General features: G+C 42.4%; 2 protein-coding genes across 5 annotated transcripts in view; both read right to left on the reverse strand.

Annotated features, from left to right (window-relative positions):
* Positions 1-12,376, reverse strand: part of slc22a15 (solute carrier family 22 member 15) — a 54,471-nt gene extending 42,095 nt beyond the window's left edge. For all 4 annotated transcript variants that reach the window (XR_008724696.1, XM_055647186.1, XM_055647187.1 and 1 more), the window contains exons 1-3: positions 12,263-12,376; positions 8,023-8,169; positions 4,949-5,081 (exon numbers count right to left, since the gene is read on the reverse strand). Coding sequence is in view for 3 of the 4 variants with exons in the window: in XM_055647186.1 (XP_055503161.1) it covers positions 4,949-5,081; positions 8,023-8,169; positions 12,263-12,346 (364 nt within the window). In the remaining variant the exon portion in view is untranslated. The remainder of the gene's footprint in view (positions 1-4,948; positions 5,082-8,022; positions 8,170-12,262) is intronic.
* Positions 12,377-17,441: 5,065 nt separating this feature from the next.
* Positions 17,442-21,076, reverse strand: part of reep3b (receptor accessory protein 3b) — a 44,115-nt gene continuing 40,480 nt past the window's right edge. The window contains exon 8 of the mRNA XM_055647188.1: positions 17,442-19,956. Within this exon, the coding sequence (XP_055503163.1) occupies positions 19,891-19,956 (66 nt within the window). The 3' untranslated portion in view covers positions 17,442-19,890. The remainder of the gene's footprint in view (positions 19,957-21,076) is intronic.

Genomic DNA, 21,076 nt, shown 5'->3' on the forward strand with positions numbered 1-21,076 from the left:
CAGACTTCAAGCAGTCATTGCATGCACAAGATATGCAATAAAATACTAAACATGACTATTTTCATTTACCTGACATTGCTGTGTCCCAAACATTATGGTGCCCAGAAATGGGGCAATATATAAACACTGTATAAACACATAAATATGTATAAACACTGCTGTAATTGTTACATGGTGAAACCAAAATGTATAAAAATGGCCTTTATTAAAATCTGACAATGTGCGCTTGAACCACATGGGATTTTTTTTGTTACAAATCTCAAATTGTCGAGTACAAATAAATAAATGATCCCGTTCTGCTCTCAGTGCTTCTTCCAAGTCTTTTTCAATGTGAGACACACACCAGCTGAGAGAAGGTGGCAAATGGTAATATGGAGGTTTCCTTGCACATGTTTGAACTGAGACCCCATGCAGTCCAGAGTAAACAATAAAGGAACTAAAAGTAGTTATTTTACAACTGTAATAACAGGGAACACAAAACAGGACAGCAAAGGAACATGGCCTTTGGCCCACTATGTCTATACCGAGCGTAATGCCAAAATAAACAAATCTTATCTGCCTGCACATAATCCAGACCTCTCCATGCCCTGCATACCCATGTACTTATTTCAAAGCCTCTTAAATCCCACTATCATATATATATTCCACCATCACCACTCCAGCAGCGCATTCCAAGTTTTTTTACACATCCTCTGTGTATAAAAAACTTGGCATGCACATCTCCTTTGACCTCTACCCCTCTCGCTATGCCCTCAAGTCTGACATCCCAACTCTGGGATAAAAGTTCTGACTGCCTTCCCTATGCATGCCTCTCACAACTTTTCATACTTCTATTATGTCTCCCCTTAACGTTGTCCCATCTCTCCTTCTAGCTAATACCCACTAACCCAGTTGAGCAGACACCTCGAATGGACTTCCCCTCTTGGCCGAATAGAGTGCATCCTAGGGATATGATGCAGGAGTCTTGGATGTAGACCAATGAGGTGCAATTCTGGGCATACAATTATGCTAAATTGTTGCTTGACTAGTCTTTAGCACAGCTCCCTTATTTCACAGATACCTATGCCTAACTTTTCCTTTGAAAGATGGACTAGACGGAAGTAACACTGCAGTGCTCACACTGGATGCCCAGGGTGATGCCAGGTAGTCCCTTTTGTTTTGTTCTTATTTAATTTAGTTTGGGTCAATTGGATGGTTTACTGGCCGTTTCACAAGACAGTTATACGTTGACCACACTGCACGAGGACAGGTTTCCATCCCTGAAAGGAATTAGTGAACCCCGTGAGTTGCCAACCATTCCAACTGAATGGTTTGCTGGCCATTTCCAAGGATGGTTACATGTTGACCACATTGGCTTGAGGTCACTGTGAACTGGGTGAGGACAAATTTCCTTCCCTGAAATGAATTAGTGAAACAGGTGAGTTTTTAACGACAATCTTCATAGTAATCATTAACTTCATAATAATTAGCTCAGAAATTAGCCTCATAGTAATCATTACTGAGACCACATTTCTTTTCAATTTGCAGATTTATTTGTTGCTAAACTTAAACCTCCCACCCACTATAATGGACTACTTGACCCAGTAGCTTAATTACAACATCGTCATTTAAAAAGTCATTCAACTTATCTTCAAACTTAATCCACTCAAATTCTTTCTTTAAAGCATAAAACTAACAGTTACATTTACAAGATAATAAATAAATGAGCTTCTGTGTTTACCTACAAAATAACAGTGGCTACACTTCCAAAGTACTTCATTTGCTGTAAAGCTCTTTGGGATGTCCTGTGAAATATGCTACATAAATGCAAGTTCTTTCTTGCAATCTAGAATACAAGATACAGAAAATTACTGGTGGCACAAATATTTCGAAAATAATGAAAGGCGAGAATCTTTCAAAGAGCTCCTAACAGTAAAGTGTGGCATGCAGGTGCACAGGGATCGTTCACCAATCCATAACATCAAGTGTCATTTCCTGGAACAGAGCTGGTAATACATCATCTAAGATGAAGAATATATTCCAAGCAGAAAAGCCTCCAAATCAATCAGGCAAAAGTGTCCATAGATGCAGGAAATCTAAAATCAAAATAGAAATTACTGGAAATACTCAGCAGGTCAGGTGACGTCTGTGCTGGGAGAAACAGAGCAAACAGTAAAGTTTGTAGATGTTTGCATTCCATGCTAATACTTGTTTTTTTATGTGTACGTATGTGTGCGTGTATATTAGATATGTTGCAAAACGTACCTGAAGGTCGCTGAAAATCTGTCCCAGCCCGTGTGCGCGATTTTGGCGCCGTTTAGTGGGGGGGGGGGGGGGGGGGGGGGGGGGGGGGGCGGGTTTAAAGCGCGATTTTCCCTAGGCTGTTTAAAATCGAGGTTTTTCAGCCTATTTAATTATTAACGAAAAATTGCTGGAAGATTCCGTCGCTTGAGCTATTATTAGTTTTACGGGCTTTATTTAATTGTTATAGTAGGTTAAAAATTAACCTCTAAACCCCCGACCACTGACAACGGGCCAGATCTCATACGGGGGAAAACGGAAGGTAGGCTGTTTATTTTTACGTTAAAAAGGGCTTCTTAAGATCCCTTTATACAAAGTTTAATGTTGCGAGTAATTTGGGGCCCATTAAATCCCGCAGTATTTTTCTGGGCATTTGAGGGCACAAATCTACCGCAATGTGAACGTGCTAAACCAGCGCGTTCACAGGATCCCACTGGAAAGCTGATTTAAATGGACATTAATTTACAGCAATTGAACACTAAATTCCTTCCATTTGGCCTATAAATTAATGTAAATGAGATTTAAAAATCATGTTTTATTGTGAATTATTTGTGAATATTATTTGGACAATTAGGCTATTTAAAAATGTTAATCATTTATTAAGAAATGGATAGATGTTTAGATCTAGTAATTGAAGTTTGGAATTAGCTACAATTGGGTAACTAACTAATTATATGCTTTAATTTCAGGTCATCCAAGTAAGATTATTTTATATTTGTTTCAGAATGCTTCAATCTATGATAACTGAAAATTTCATTCAGTTCTCTTAATTTTTAAGAACGTTATGGGCTTTTGACTGTCCACGATCACAGCTTTTTTGTTATGTCCATAGAAAATCAATAGGGAACAAGATGCTAATTTCCGAGTATGAAAATGGCCATAACCTTTTAAATACTTGAGATATGAAAGTGAATTAGGTGTCAAATTAAACTTCTTTTTATGCTTTATCTGATGGGATAAATTGCAGACTTGATTTTTAAAATCTCAAAATTTTGTAACATTGCTATGCATGTATGTTGGTGTGTATATGTATATACTATATATATAATATGTGGGTAAGTGTATACATACACTGAACTTTTTTTTTCTTATTTATTATATTGCTTACAGTGTACTATGTTTACATATTCTGTTGTGCTGCAGCAATTAAGAATTTAATTGTTCTATCCGAGACATATAATAAAACATTCTTGACACTTGACATTGTTTTGTTTTACACAGACCTTGTTACAGTTTTTGAATTTACTACTTGGAAAAGGGGTCCTTTGAAATTTAACCCAATACAATTTAATGCATACATCTTTTGACAGCATCCAAATTAATCCTACATTTGATTTGCATAGTTTTGCCTACAAATAAATTATGCATTGACCTTCCGAAGACTGCTTTACATATCACAGAACAAGCCTGCAATTTAAAAAAAAATTAACACGAAAGAGGCATCTTTTAGCTATTTTCAAAGCATATTCATCTTTAGTGATTAAATCTCCAGCCCATTAAAAATTTTAATTGCATGGATATGTATCAATATAAGAACTAAAGCTATCTCCCTAACTGAGGGACAAAATCTTTTAAATACATTATTATTGTATTACATACATAATAAATAAATTATTTACACATCTAACATAGAATTTCTCCTCTTGCTTACACGCTTACAATCCAAGATATTAGATGTTGCAGCTAAAACATGTTGTTGTAATCATGGAACAAACAAATTAAAGACTTGTTTCTTCAGTGACCAGAGGGCACACGTTCTACAGCCTCAGATGAACGGCACCAGTCTCCACTGCCATGTCCATCAATAGACAGATTTACACATCCATTGGTTCCAAATCTGACCAGCCCAATGCATTTCTAGCCATCCTGCATCTTGTATAAACTATGCCACGCTATAACTTTGCCACCTGTGACAACATCATCTTGGTCCAATTCATAGGTGTGGCTAGACACAAAATGCTGGAGTCACTCAGCGGGACAGGCAGCGTCTCTGGAGAGAAGGAATGGGTGACGTTTCGGGTTAAGCCCCTTCTTCATGGAAATGGCTGTTTTGAGGAATGGCTGTGCCTGAGGTGAAGTGTCGAGGCTGTTTTTAAGAGAAGTTGTTTTTGGGAGTAGGATTTTGGGAACTGGCTGTTTTCAGGACAGACTGTGGCTGAGGTGATGTGTTCAGGCTACCAAATAACCTCCCATTTCCCTACATTTGCCTCCAAATTAATGTCCTCCAACTTAAGGTATCTCTAGCCCTTTTCAAACTGTGTCCTTCTCAAAATTTGTTTTCACGCCCATCATCATATCTCCAACAAACTAGGCTACATTACACGTGATTCCTTAATTTACTCATCAATATAGATTGTAAACTACTGTGGCCCCAGCACCCACTAGCCACATCAGTAAAACCTATCCACACAAGCATATGGTCACCTACCTATACATCTTCTGTTGTAAGCTAAAGTCTAATCCTCTAAACTCCCACAAAGTGCTTTGATATCTTTCGAGGGTTTCCTTTAAACGCATACCGTTATTATTGTGGAAAGTCCAATCTTTCTCTTGAGTTAAATTAATTTAATACTACAAGTAAAAGTAAACCTTTTATTTATACACTTACTTGACCACATTCAATTATTTAGATGTTTTCATTACAATCATATAGAGCACTTAACCTCACCTATAAGGAAGATTGGTTTCCTGCCAAATCGGTCAGACAATGGTCCAAATAAGATGTTACCAAGGAGCAGGCCCAAGAAAAACAAGGATCCAGCCAAGTTCACTTTGTATGCTTCTTGTCTGATTAAGTACCACTGTTGGTATATAAAAAAAAGGTGTTATTCTTATTGAAAGTAGAAGAATTATCTGCATTTTAATGCAATAATTCCAAAGGTTCTCTGAAAGGAACGGAGTTCAAAAGTGTGCTAGAGCAAGCAGAGAACAAGTGTGTTAGAGCAAGCCGAGTCCGGGCTGCGCAACAGTAGAGTTGCTACCGTGCAGCGCTTGCTGCGCCAGAGACTGGGTTTGATTCCGACTACGGGTGCTGGCTGTACGGAGTTTGTATGTTCTCCCCATGACCACCATGAGATCTTTGGTTTCCTCCCACACTCCAAAGACGTACAGGTTTATAAGTGAATTGGCTTGGTATAAGTGTAAATGGTCCATAGTGTGTGTAGGATAGTGTTCATGTGCGGGGGTCGAAGGGCCTGTTTCCACGTTGTATCTCTAAACTAAACTTAACAAGAGCTTATATCAGTATAAGTAAAAAAGTAACATATGTCCGAGAACCACAAACAAGGTTGGATGTGTTATCTACTCAAAGGCAGGCTAACTTTAATCACCATCTCTCACCCTCTGCTGCCAATGGAAGGCCCAATTATGTTGCCTTGGCAAGAACTGATGGTTAATTGAACACTCCGCAGCTGGCTGTACCTTCAACTCCGCTCCAGCTTTAATACCCCAAGGGCCATTGCAACAACAAATGAACACCACACAGCACAAACCAGATTACACGGTGCTAATGACACATTAACATTAGAATTCTTTGGCTGGTCTATGCCAATACAGCACCAGATCCTTGCACAAATATGAACAATAATCTTCTGCCAGTCACAGTTAAGGAGTTTATGAACCATAAGTAGAACATTCAGCCTATTCAGAATGATTCACCAATTAGTTTCTGGTTGATTTGACCCTCTCTCAAACTATCTAGCATTTATCCTAACGTAAAATACTAGATTCTTTAAATATCAATGGATCGCATTCTTGAAAGCTGCTGAGCACCTTAGGAACAAACAACATTCAGGGGACTAAGTTCCAACTTTCTACTACCCTTCTTGTGATAAAATGCTTCTTTAAATTGAAAATTATGTGCCATTGATCTGGATTCCCCAGAGAAGAAATGGTATCTATTTGCACCCTAGCCAGTTCTATCTTAAACACCTCAATTTTATCACTGCTTAATCTTCCATAATCAAGGAATAGAAGCCTAGAATATTCAGTCCTCAGGGTAGCCCTTTCACTTCCAGTCTCATGCTAGTGAATCTGAGTGATTTCTCTCCATGTCCAATTTCTACCAGCAGTGAACACTGTTTATGAAGAACAGTCTAACCAGTGTATTATACACTCCAATATCACGTTTTCTCCCCATGAAGCTTAAAATTAACATTGAAAGTTAAGAAGGAATGTGCTGAACTATCACAGAGCCAACATTCAGCTGCTGAACAGCTGCATATCCACAGCTCCTAGTTTCATTCACTGGTCATCAGCCACAGACGCAATGAAATAAAAAAATAGTGCAAGTACTCAGCGGGCCAGGATGGTAAAACCGAGTGAAATCTTTTCTGCAGGCAAATCTGGACGAAGCATAATAACTGTGTGGGCGGTACTGACGCAGCCGGCAGAATAGCTTCTGATCGCCCCCAGTGACACAGGTACAATCCTGACCTCTGGTGTTATCAATGTGGTGTTTGCATATTCTCCTTGTGACCATTTCAAAGGTTAAATGACCAATGTATATTGTAACGTTCTAAAATATAACAGCCAATTTGAGGATAATAGCCAGTGTATGGGGATTCAAGAACCACGTTTAAGGTGAGAGGGGAAAAATTTAATAGGAACCGGAGCGGCAACCGTTTCTAGATCTGGATGTAGTACGCTGAAAAGCTCTAGGTAAAGCATCACTCAGCACTGGACAATTTTATACTGGACAATTTTTACATTTTATCAAGGCAATTAATCAAGCCAATTAACCTGCAAACCTGTACGTCTTTGGAGTGTGGGAGGAAACCGAAGATCTCTGGGAAAACCCACGTAGCCTGTTCCTATGCCAAACAAAGCTCTATCCTGGGACAATATTTATCCCTCAACAGAGATGTAAAATCTCCCATCCCCAAGTCCTCCATTTCTCTTTTATACCCTCTCCCTATTTCACCTCCACCTTTAAACCCTCCCTTTGCCTTTATATTTCACTCCTCTTCTCTTATCTGACATCCTTTTATTTCCTTTTTACCTCTAGTCTCGTTGTCACTTACTCCACTCAACTGCCAACCACCCCTCCCCTGTATCCACCAATCACTTGTGAAGAAGGGTCTTGACCTGAAAAGTCACCCATTCCTTCTCTCCAGAGATGCTACCTGTCCTGCTGAGTTACACCAGCTTTTTGTGTCTATCCACCAATCACTTGTCAGGCGTTGATCATACACAAAAGCTGTATGAGCTTCTCTTGTTTAAACCACCAACTGTCAACAACCAACCAACAAAGACATGACACACCAGACATTAAACAGGAACATTCAAGGCTGTTCAAACCAAGGCAAATACACGCACGACTATGTAGCGGAATTTCACTGCCTCCTTTTCAGGTAGAAACTGTAAGATGACATGGATGCATTATGGGACATGGAAATTAAGAGCTTTTGAATGAAATGAGCAGAGATTTTATCCAGCTACCCTTGAAATCAAAATATTCACAAGACCCTAGAAAAATTGAGGTGACCTGTTCTTGGTGCCTCATCAAAACGCACCAGGCCTGGGTACAGTCCAGTTGTGATGCCTCTGCGATCTGACAACTGTCTGACACTTACTGTAAAGAGCAAAAGGATTGAGTGCCAGACGCCGACCAGCAGGCATGGGCCATGTGCCAGAACTCCAAGCAGCAAGGAGAGAGGAGTCATGTGGAGTGGAGTTAGTACTTCCGATCAATGGAATCAATAGAAAATTTAACCAAGTAACCAGATCTCACTCCTTGTTTACCTCTGTTGCAATTGAAGTCAAATCTTCCTCAAATACGACATGTTTTATTAGTTCTTCATGTGTACTGGGAACTTCCGGTGTAATTATCTTATAGCCAGGCTGTACTCCCACCAGCACAATCAGCATTGATTGACAAGCCACGTAAATCTGTAACACATCACATGAACTTAGTGCATCATTAGTTCACCAACCATTAACGAGCAGGGTCATCTATTAACTGAAGATAGACACAAAATGCTGGAGTAACTCAGCGGAACAGGCAGCATCTCTGAATAGAAGGAATGGGAGACGTTTTGGGTCGAGACCCTTCTTCAGAAGCATCCATTCCTTCTATCCAGAGATGCTGCTAGTCCAGCAGTTACTCCAGCATTTTGTGTCTATCTTCAGTTTAAACCAGCATCCGTAGTTCCTTCCTACACATTTAATCTATTAATAATCTGTCAGCCAGAGAGGCGCCTTAATGATTACGTACGGACTGTTTCCAGGTTACAAACAGGTTGGATTTTTGCAAACGTGCCTAAGTCAATGTTGTCCATAAGTTGGAAAATACATAAAGATCACACGACGTAACCTCTACAGATTTGTAATGAATAGCATCAAAAGCACATAGGACTGAAAGAACAATTACTAAAAGTGATGAGAGAAGAGTTCTGCCCTTAGCTGGAACAAAAATGTGTGTACGTCAAACATTTGAATTTAATAATGTAAAGAGAGTTATTTTGAATGTAGGGGTGTCCATAAGTTAGATGTTCATAATCTGGATACTGTTGGTACAGGTGAATCACGATAAACTCTTCCATCTCTCAGTGTGATGACAAACAAACTTATGAGACCTATGCAGGTAAATGTGGGATAGACACAAAATGCTGGAGTAACTCAGCGGGTGTGACAGCATCTATGGAGCGATGGAAAAGGTGAGGTTTCGGGTCGAGGCCCTTCTTCAGACTGATGTGGAGATGGGGGGGAGGGGGTGGGAAGAAGGGTCTTCTTCCCACCCCCCCACCCACCTCCACATCAGTCTGAAGAAGCGACCCGAAATGTCACCTATTCCTTCGCTCCATAGATTCTGCCTCACCCGCTGAGTTTCTCCAGCATTTTTGTCTACCTTCAGACTGTGTGGGATCTGTCCCTCATAGAGTAATAGATGAGTAAACAAGGAGAACTACATCCAACTCCACACTTAACTTCCATGCAATGGACCTTACACAAAACAGGGACCCTCCCCTGGTCGGCATGACTCTACTCAGCGGGTCAGATCGCAGCTCAGGAGAGAAGGAATAGGTGACGTTTCATGTGGGTTTCCGATGATGGGGATTAAAGTTGACAAGTCAGTCTTGTAAACGCGACAGGAAATCCTCCAATAACTGCGATTGAGAGGAAATGCAACAGAGACCTGAGGATAAATGACATGTAGCTACGATGACGGGGAGCATTGTGATAGGATCTGTCTCTCGTCAGTGTGATGGGGAGTAAATATGACAGTGATCCCTCCCTCCGACAGTGTAAAAGATAGCTGATGTCAGAGTGCTTGAAGGTACAGATGACAGGGATATGTCTCTCAGACCACAGTAGCATGATAAACAGTAAACGTGACAAACAGTAAATATTCTGCATGACAGAGAGCAAATGTGACATGGATCCTTCCCAAATTCAGTGTCATAAAGGAAAAACATGCCCGTGATTTCTCCAACAGTAGGTGTAATGTAGAATAAAGGGGACAGCAATCCCTCCCTTGGTCAGTGGAGTAGAGAGTAATTGTGACCGGGACCTCTCTGCCCTCCAGTTGCATTGAGAGCAAACGTGAAAGAGTCTGAAGAAGGGTCTCGACCCAAAACATCACCCATTCCTTCTCTCCAGAGATGTTGCCTGTTCCGCTGAGTTACTCCAGCATTTTGTGTCTATCTTTAAACCTGTGTTTAAACCAGTATCTGCAGTTCCTTCCTACACAAAGAGATTCCTTGCTGGATAAATGTCAGTGTAATGGACAAAAAAATCAGGGATCGCTCCCTCAGGCAAGCCAGTTGACAGCGATCATGACATAGTTCATTCCTTAATCAGAATTACTGAGAATATATGCCAGAGGAATTGATCTCCAACAGAAAATGCCTGAAACATTCATCGTCAGGCAGCATCTATAAAAACGAGCAACAAATGTAATGTTCCAGGTCAAGGACCTGAAGGGTCTTCAACTGGAAATGCTACCCTTCCTACAGTTGAGACTTCCTGAACATTTCTAACATTTTCTGTTTTTGTCTCAGATTATCACCATCTGCAGTTTTTTGTACATTTCTATCAGTCGTGTAATGGAGTGGAAATGTAACAGGAAAACAGTGATCAGGAAGGGGGGGCAGCTGTGGGTGCGGAAGGTGAAGGCCATAAGTGGGATAAAAGGAGTAAGTCACGCAGCGTCTCTGGCGATAAAAGATGGGTGGCTTTTTGCGTCAGAACCCTTCTTCAGACACTTCATCAGAGAGCTGTGCTGTGTTGTGGGTGGGAGGATTAAAGGGAGGAAGTTATGGGCCTGACCCACTTAGGCGACTGCAGGAGAATATGCAGTCACCACATGTTCACGGGTGGTTGCCGAGAAGTCGCCTTCATGGTCGTGAGGAGTCCCCGCATTCTGGGAGCTAGTTATGGCCTCATTATGGTCGCTGCGAATTTTCCAACATGTTGAAAAATTTGTGGCGACTAGAATTAAGCCGCCATGGAGAGTAACAAGAATTCGCATGCCGTAGGTGGGTCGCCAGGAGGTCCTAGTGGGTTGCCAGGATGTCGAAGGTTCTCGTAGGTTGTAGCCGATGCTGAACGGTAAATTTAATTGGCTCATTGGGGAAAAAAACGTAAGCAGTAATTTTCAGAACCAAGGATAACCGACCGGTAATGTTAAATGTCCGCCATCACAGCTGTGTATCGCTGGCTTCTTAAAAGTTGTCTCCACTCCTTCTCCCCACCACCTTTTAAAAGACTTACTGTGCGTTAGCCGTCATTAGTTACAGCGCCAACCTTCCTGTTCTTCGCGGCATTACCTTGGCTTTGCACCGTGTGAATTTCATTCAGACAGCGCTCCCCCCCGCTTGCCCCTGTCCCCCGCCTGCATAACGGACTGGTGAAGGAAGCGATGTGTGTGTGTGTGTGTGTGTTCCACTCTGACAGTCGCCGTACCAGTTGCCGGTTTTTCAGGCGACTTCCAGCAACTTGACAGTCACCTGAAAAATCGCCTAAGTGAGACAGGCCCATTAGGCTTCCTGACTGGAATTTTTAAGGGGGTGGGGGATCAGGACAGGAGGGTTGCACGCTAGACAGTGTGATTGGGGAATCCAGGCATTGGGAATGGCATCGGGGTGTCAGGAAGATACCAGTGGATAGTTTTTAGTTTTAGAGATGCAGCGTGGAAACAAGCCCTTCAGCGACCTGGCCCATGCCGAACTTTGATCACCCGTTCACACTACAGTACTATGTTATCCCATTTTCTCATCCACTCCTTACACACGTGGCAATTTTATAGAGATAAATTAACCGCCCCGTCTCTCGAGTGTAGGAGGGAACCCGTGCAACCGGGATAAAACCAAGGTATCTCAGCCGGTCAGGCAGCATCTCTGGGGAGGACTGCAAACTCCAGACGGACTGCACCCAGGGCAGGATCGAAGCCGTGTGTCTGGCGCTGTGAGACAGCCGCTCTTAGGAGAGGGGCATGAAGAAGGATCTCGATCCAAAACACCACCTATTCCTTCTCTCCAGAGATGCTGCTTGTCCCGCTGAGTTACTCCAGCATTCCTGTGTATCTGTCTATCCTCGGTGTTGTGGATGCCAGCGAGATACAAGATACAAGATACATTTAATTGTCAATTGAGAGAGAGGGGGAGAGTGTTTGGGGAGAGAGTGAGGGGGGGTTGAGAAAGAGTGGGGGGGAGATCGAGATATCCAGATTGTAGAGGGAGGGCTGGAGCTGGTAACGGGTCCGGAGTCCGTTGTCTGGGGGATATTACTGGGTAAGATGCTGGCGATGGGGAGAGGATGCTGGGGTGAGGTGGGGTGGGGGGTGGGTGTAGGTGATGGGGAGGGATTTGCGGCCTGCGGCTGGGGAGGGGATCCCGACGGCCGGCGGCCCTGCCCCATCACACTGGCTGCAGGCTCGGCTCCTCTCCATGGTTCCCCCCCCCCCCCACCTCCCCCGTCGCCCCCCAGTGTCGGCCAATGCCGATCCCCCGGTCCGGCTGCCGCGAAGCGCGGGCGCTCCCACCTGCAAGAGGACGAAGGTGCAGGTCAGCTGCTTCTGGTAGCAGCCGAACTCGCCCACCGCCACCAGCGACTCGTCCACGTCCATTGCGGGCGGTGCCGCGCACACACTGGCAGCAGGCGGGCGGGCGGTGCCGGGCAGCGCCGCGGGGGGGGCAGGCGCGGTACTGCAGCCAGACCACCGAGCAGCGCCGCATGGGGGAACAGGAGCAGTGCTGCCGCGGAGGACAGGCGCGGTACTGCAGTCAGACCACGGGGCAGCGCGCTGCGCAGGAGGACGGACGTGGCAATGGCACGGAGGAGAGACGCGGTACTGCAGCCAGACCGCGGAGCAGCGCCGCGGGAAGACGGGCGCGGTATCGCACCCAACCCCCCCGCCGGCTTATGCGCTGGCCAGGCTACAGCGCCGCACGAGGCCAGAGACACGATTGCACCCTCAACGAGCCAAGGCAAGTGCAGGGTTCGGTTGCTTATTTTACTGGGTAATCCTTCAATGTTGAGAACAAAAAAACCCCATGTGATCAACACAAACAATGCGGAACGAATGATGCCCTTAAGACCCACACTCTGCTGTAGAGCTGCAGCAAAGCTGATTGAGAAGAGTGTGTGAAGTCTTGCTGAACCCACCATGTTCAGGACTTGCACGTAATTATGAAGATGGAGGATTGTAACATTTTTGAGTACAGCTAAATCATTCGTGCCAGCACATATCATTCAATGTGATCATGGCTGATCATCCCCAATCAGTACCCAGTTCCTGCCTTCTCCCCATATCCCCTGACTCCGCTATCTTTAAGAGTCCTATCTATTTCTCTCTTGAAAGTATCCAGAGAACCTGCCTCCACCACCCTCTGAGGCCGAGAATTCCACAGCTTGCCAGACTGAAGAAGACCCAATACATTCCGTTCAAGATGGACACAAAATGCTGGAGTAACTCAGCAGGACAGACAGCATCTCTGGTGAGAAGGAATGGGTGATATTTCGGGTCAAGACCCTTCTTCCTCACAGTCAACACTGCTTGGTACTAGGTTACACAAAAAAGCTGGAGAAACTCAGCGGGTGCAGCAGCATCTATGGAGCGAAGGAAATAGGCAACGTTTCGGGCCGAAACCCTTCTTCAGACTGAAGAAGGGTTTCGGCCCGAAACGTTGCCTATTTCCTTCGCTCCATAGATGCTGCTGCTCCCGCTGAGTTTCTCCAGCTTTTTTGTGTAACCTTCGATTCTCCAGCATCTGCAGTTCCCTCTTAAACACTGCTTGGTACTATGCTGGGTCCATTCCCACCTCTGGCTGTGTCAGGTATCACATATGCCCTCCCGCACATGGTGTTGTCTGCATCTATCACCCCTCGCATCAAATCTGCAGCCAGTGCTTCCACACCTCAAAACAAAATGTCCTTAAATAGAATCTAAAATTTCCTGGAATTTAATATTTCATGAAAATTTCAAAAATGCTTCCTGCGTGCTATTTGTTGGTTTTTTTCCCCCACGGGCACACGTTGACAACACAAAAAACAAGGCAAAACAGATCTATGTAACTACACCATATCTGCCTGCTTATGTTACTCACTTGTACAGTGTTATGCAAGGCAGTTTTCGTTGCCTCCAACAGCTTTCGTTGTCTTCGATTTTTCAACCTGTTCTCTTGTGTCTGTCTCTGCTCCCTCCCTCCCCTCCCTCCCTCCCCCTCTTTCGCTCCCCATCCCTCTCCCTCTCTGCCCCTTGAGCCCACCCACCATTCTGTAAGTGCAATGTAACTGCAATCCCACTGACCACTGGTAATTTTTCACCACTAGTCTTATTCAGTATTCTACCACTGTCTGAAAAAAAATCAAAGGTTCAGCTTCCACTGAGAAAGAGAATTCCAAAGACTCGTTGTTATACGAGAATTTTCCCCTAACAGTCTGTGACCCATAGCACTGTGGCCATAGTGCTGCAGCCGGTAGCGCTGTATTTAGAACCCATAGCGCTGCAGCCGACAGCTCTTTGTTTAAATTCCCACGCGTTAAACTGACAGCACTCTATTTAAACTTTTGAGCGCCAAACCGGCAGTGCTGTGTGTATTACATTTACACCCCTTTGCGGGTTGGATGCGGATATTTCCCAAAATTATTAAATTTCCCTCAAATTACCCGAAGAAGACCAGAATTTCGGGTAATTTCCTTCATACTGGAAACTGTCTGCAGCTGGTGTTTATTGAGGACAGTAACAAAGAACATACACATTTTACTGGTTAATTAACACAAGAACGTGTAATTTCTATACAGATTGACAAACACGTGAATTTTAAAATGTTCTTATGATTTCCAGCAGCTGTAGTACTTTACTGTTGTATTGTTGAAACACACTTGCCAATATATGTTCCTCTCTGCCATTGCAGTTTGTCAATTAAAATAATGTGGAATACAGCAAGAAATGTCTGACGCAGGGCAGAACCAAGACAATGATAGTCTGAATTGACATGATAATTAGCCAAATCCAAACTAAAAATGGAAGATCAAAAAGTTTATTTGACATCTTCTTCAGCCAGAACAAAAGATCTACAAAACATATACACCTCCAGGTGGAGGTAGAGTGCCATAACCAGCTAACACAGCCAGAATGTGGGTCAGGGAATGGAAAGGAGACTGAACATTAGTTCAGCCGTGATAGTCTAGATGACAGTGACCAAGAAAGCTTCATATCCTATTTCTATTGTGCTCTTTTGTATAACTTTCCACTAAGAGGAGTAATAAAAGAAATCTAAACCTTAGGTGCCAATATTAGTGATGGAGGACATGCACAACTAGGAGAGCAAATCTCATTACAAGGTGACTTGGACGATAGGAAATTGCAAAGCAAGCAACAGCAGCTGTTGATAATAATGTGATGAGGGCTCAAGGATGTCCAGTAAACTACTTCTAATAAATCATAGTGTCTATAAACAATTGACCTGCTGAAAGGCAGTTAATCAACGACCATAACGTACCTTCTTTTCAGATGAAATGGTGGTGGGGTTGCACACCAATCACCGACCCAACCATTTCAGCACAGGGAGTGAGTGGGGAATCTCCCTGCCTTTGTAGTGTCAGGCAGGGAAGACCCAAAGATTCAATGGGGAAAGTTATAATGCAAAGCTAAACATATTAAATTTACGTGATAGGAAACCTTGAAGTAAATGGGAACATACAGGCCACGATACAGTGAGTGGCACCTCGGGCATTCCATTAAGCATCTTAAGGATCTTAACTTGTATATCAGCAAATGTTAATAAACCAGATGCTTCCCCCTGTTGAGTTTCATGACCTTCACTTTCCAAAGACAATGCTGATTACAGCAATGTAGGGGATAAATGTCCTAACCGACCACTAGCTTTTGCACCATTGATCACAAGTCTGAATGCTACTACGGCTGCTGAATTTAATTATCAATTCAAACTGTAGAGAAAGCCGGCCTCACTGTTCTTAACCAACAAGCTAAGCCTTTAATTGCCTCCACTATTCAGGTCAAATAGGGATAGAGAATAAACATTGGTATTGCCAGCAAAGTCCATATATTCTATAGGCAAGTAATATATTTTTTTAGGATGCCTCCAATCTGGAGATTATATTAACCCCAAAAAAACAATATGCCACCAAAGAATCTCATCAAGTACCCAATTACAACATATCATGATACTAAGGGAGAAAATCATATTTCAGCTCTCAGAAACAGGACATGTCAATGACGGCTTCACTTTGGAAACAGAATAAAGGCTGATGCTCGAGCAGCTTTTCCGCACTATTGGATGATGTTTGGCCCCAACACAATGGATCCACTTTTTAAAAAAGTGTTACTCAATATTATAATACATTTCCCAGTAAATCTGGTAAGTTTCAGGCACATGTAGGAACGCAAGAAATATCGCCTGGCAAGTCCAATGCCAAACCATACGTGGGACCAGCAGGATTTCCAAATAGTCATACAAAGGGTTAATGGAATTTTTCTATAGTTTGCCTTGCTGTTTTAGGAGTTACATCCAGGAAAGCAAGAGTCAAGAGTGTTTTTTGTCATACGTTTAGTTTTAGTTCAGTATAGACTTAGATGCAGCATGGCCCACCAAGTACATGCCGACAATAGATCACCCATTCACACATTCTGTTATCCCACTTCATCACTCTACACACTAGGGGCAATTTACAACGGCTAATTAACCTACAAACCCACACATCTTTGGGATGTGGGAGGAAACGAGCACCTGGAGGAAGCCCACGCGGTCAGAGGGAGAATGTGCAAAACATAGGCCGCGGACCGATTAGGATTAACAAACTCATCAGGGAGGCTGGCTCCGTCCTGGGGGCGGAGTTGGATTCATGGGAGATTGTCCTGGAGGGGAGGATGCTCCTCAAACTACGGAGCATCTTGGACAATACAGCTTACCCCCTCCATGACACACTGGTAACCCAGAGGAGTACCTTCAGCAACAGACTGTTTCCACCAAGATGCAGGACAGAACGACACAGGAGATCCTTCTTCCCTGTGGCTAGCAAACTGTACTACTCCTCCCCCCTTCTTTCGTGGGGTAGACCGACTCTCCTCTTCCCCCCCCCCCCACCAATCTTTGCACATCCCAATCCTTTCCACTCGTCAGTTTAATTGCATGTTTGATGCATTTTGTATTTGATGACTGTTGGCAGATACATTTACCTCCTGGGATAAATAGTTTTATGGTATCGTATAGCACCAACGATCAGGATCAAACCCGGAACCTTGACGCTGTGACACAGGAGCACTAGCATCTACGCCTAGTGCTCTCCAAACCTTACATGCATCAGATACAAACAAAAGCATTCAAAAAAAAGGAACCATAAACAAAGATGGAAAAAATCAAACAGCAGGAATCCATGCAGATAATTTAGCTGAATTCCCATGTGTGGGCTGGATTGAATGAATTAACTCAGGAGATCTGACAATGACAAGAGCAGGAACTGTTCTTCTTGGGAGAGAAATGTTGTTTAAGACTAGCATCATTATCAACCCATAGGCCAGTCAAATGACATTAGTTTGAACCCACAGAAAATTGAATGTCACTGCAAGAGAAACACTGACATGCAAGAAATTAACATTTCTAAACTGCACCTCATAAATGTGAAGTAAAATCATTAGTGCTTTGCATTCCAAGCCGATATGTAGGAATTTAGACAATTAAGACATTTAAAAAAAAATGTAACTCAGAACAAAATTTATTACAATAAAAGCTTGAAGTTGTACGCACAATGCCCTCCATAATGTTTGGGACAAAGACCCATCATTTATTTATTTGTCTGAACTCCACAATTTGAGATTTGTAATAGCAAAAAAAAAAAAAAAAAAAAAATCACATGTGGTTAAAGTGCACATTGTCAGATTTTATTAAAGGCTATTTTTATACATTTTGGTAATTGTAATTGCTCAGGTGTGTTTAATTGCCTCCTTAATGCAGGTATAAGAGCTCTCAGCACCTAGTCTTTCCTCCACTCTTTCAACACGAGGACCAAAGTTGTGCCAATGAAAGTCAAAGAAGCCATTATGAGACTGATAAACATGAATAAAACTGTTAGAGACATCAGCCAAACCTTAGGCTTACCAAAATCAACTGTCTGGAACATCATTAAGAAGAAAGAGAGCACTGGTGAGCCAAGGAAGACCTCCACAGCTGATGACAGAAGAATTCATTCTATAATAAAGGGGAAAAAAACAAACACCTGTCCGACAGATCAGAAACACTCTTCAGGAGTCGGGTGTGGATTTGTCAATGACCACTGTCCACAGAAGACTTCATGAACAGAAATACAGAGGCTACACTGGAAGATGCAAACCACTGGTTAGCCACAAAATTAGGATAACCGGGTTATAGTTTGCCAAGAAGTACTTAAATGAGTAACCACAGTTCTGGAAAAAGGTCTTGTGGACAGATGAGACGACGATTCACTTATGTCAGAGTGATGACAAGAGCAATGTATGGAGGAGAGAAGGAACTGCCCAAGATCCAAAGCATACCACATCTCTGAAACACGGTGGTGGGGGTGTTATGGCCTGGACATGCACGGCTGCTGAAGATGCTGGCTCACTTATCTTCATTGATGATACAACTGCTGATGGTAGTAGCATAATTAATTCTGAAGTGTATAGACACATCCTATCTGCGCAAGTTCAAACAAATGCCTCAACACTCATTGGCTGATGGTTCATTCTACAGCAAGACAGTGATCCCAACCATATTGCTAAGGCAACAAAGAAGTTTTTCAAAGCTAGAAAATGGTCAATTCTTGAGTCAATCACCCAATCTGAACCCAATTGAGCATGCCTTTTATATGCTGAAGAGTAAACTGAAGGGGACTAGCCCTCAAAACAAGCAAAGGTGGCTGCAACACAGGCCTGGCAGAGTATCAGCAGAGAAGACACCCAGCAACTGGTGATGTCCATGAATCGCAGACTTCAAGCAGTCATTGCACGCAAAAGATATGCAACAAAATACTAAACAAGACTACTTTCATTTTCATGACATTGCTGTGTCCCAAACATTATGGTGCGCCCTGAAATGGGGGGGGGGGGGCTATGTATAAACACTGCTGTAATTTCTACATAGTGAAGCCAAAATGTATAAAAATGGCCTTTATTAAATTCTGACAATGTGTACTTTAACCACATGTGATTTTTTTTTCTATTACAAATCTCAAATTGTGGAGTACAGAGGCAAATAAATAAATGATGGTTTTTGTCCCAAACATTATGTAGGGCACTGCATATTGCAGCTCTGCTGCATTCTACATATCAAAATAAAGGTACAAAATGTCTGTTAAAAATGTCTGTTAAAGTTTGAGAACTAGGTAAATATCACATACCAACACATCTGGATATCTGAACACCAAGGACACCAACATAATAGAATTCACAAGTCAATTATACCTGGTTCTAGCTACAAAATGTGCTCAGTATATTCAATTTGTTTTTAAAAGGTAGAAAGTTGGAAGATTTACAACTCACACTGACAGATATAAAATACTAAAAGTCACCCATTAACATACAAAATTTATAAAAACATGCAATTAACATTAAAAAAAAAACTTGACCTTCAAAATACTAAATTATATTGCTTTTAACATATTCCTCATAACTATGAAGAATTCTAACCGAAACACACTTTACAAACGAGCCCAGTTCCCAAATCATCACAGAAAATGCGGTCATTAGTGTATTGAAAGAAAGTGCACGCTTCCATGACAAAAATATTCTTGTTGATTTTTTTTGGTTAAACCACAGCTCAGATTCAATGTTTCCACAAGCTTCTCGGCACTTCAGAATTCAAGCTCTTCAACACTTCTTTTCAAAATCTATTGTTGACCTTTCTGCCGAATTGAAACAACATATTTTGTAGAAGATTGCTCTTCCTGTTAATGATTCTAAATTATCAGTCAGTATAACACGTCATTTTTAACACCCGTTGCCACAGGACAGTTATGATAAATACAGTCTCAGTCATGGGCCAACTCAGCAGGATGTGTCAAGGTGACAAAGTCAGATATATATTATATATAGGGACCAGCATTTCTTAGCGTTCTTGAAATAAAAAAAATTATAAATCCAACAGCACATATTCAGCTGAAGTCATGAACACCAGGAATATCCAAATCATTTTATCCTGTGATATAACTGCACTGCGCCCTCTTCTTGGATCTCAACTTCAGGGATCCATACCGGACCTAGAAAATAAAATAAAAAATAAAAATCAAGATCAACATTTGTTTAATGTACTTGAAGAAAAAAAAAACACACAAAATTTCACAGAGTGCTGGAGTAATTCAGCAGGTCCGGCAGCATCTCTGGAGAACATGGACAGGTGGCATTTTGGGTCGAGACAGAGAAGCTGTCTGACCTGCTGAGTTACTCTAGCTCTTAGCGTCTTTTTTTGTATCTGCAGTTCCTTGTTTCTATACAGAAAAGGGCGGCAAGGTGGCACAGCGGTAGAGTTGCTGCCTTACAGTGCTGGAGATCCGGGTTCGATCCCGACTAAGGGTGCTGTATGTACGGAGTTTGTACCTTCTCCAATGACTTTCAGGTTTGTAGGTTAATTGGCTTGGTGTATGTGTAAATTGTCCCTAGTGCATGTGGGATAGTATTAATGTGCGGGGATCGCTATTCAGTGCGGACTCAATGGGCTGAAAGGCCTGTTTCTGCGTTGTATCTCTAAGCTAAACAAATGTTCAATTTACAGTAAAAATAGTGAGTTCATAAATTATTAACAGTTCATTCTTAATTTCCTCCAATCAATCATTGTTCAGAGCAGGTGCTGATGAAATTGCTTGGAATGACACTACCATTGAAACCAGAGAAGCAGACATTGTTCTCCATGAAGCAGAGCTGAAGGGATTAAACAGAAGTATCCAAGACCACAGAACTGTTAATAGATCTACTGGCAAGAGAGTTGGAAACAGATGACACAGACTTCAGAGAACTGATGAAAGAACCAACAGAGTGATAACAAGCAACATTATTTTTTAATTACACAACAAACGTTAATCAATTGGAATATAATGCCTGAATAGATGACATTTATTCTCTGACTAATGAGTAAATGGCTAATGCACATGAAAAATCAACAGGGGTTGTGAGGAATTAGGCAATCAAGTGCCAACAAGGGCCTGATAGGTTGAATGGACTTCTGTAGTGTGCATCTTGTAATGTTAAAAGAGATACAAGATTAAATCAGGCAGAGGAGATTAGTATGGATATTGTGGGTCAAAAGGCCCGTTTCTGTGCGCTAAGAAATGTACAATTGTTCCAGAATATTACTTCCAATTAAATTTTGAAGAAAGAATACAA

The sequence above is a fragment of the Leucoraja erinacea genome, chromosome 15 (assembly GCF_028641065.1).
Source record: "Leucoraja erinacea ecotype New England chromosome 15, Leri_hhj_1, whole genome shotgun sequence".
NCBI classification, from domain to species: domain Eukaryota; kingdom Metazoa; phylum Chordata; class Chondrichthyes; order Rajiformes; family Rajidae; genus Leucoraja; species Leucoraja erinaceus.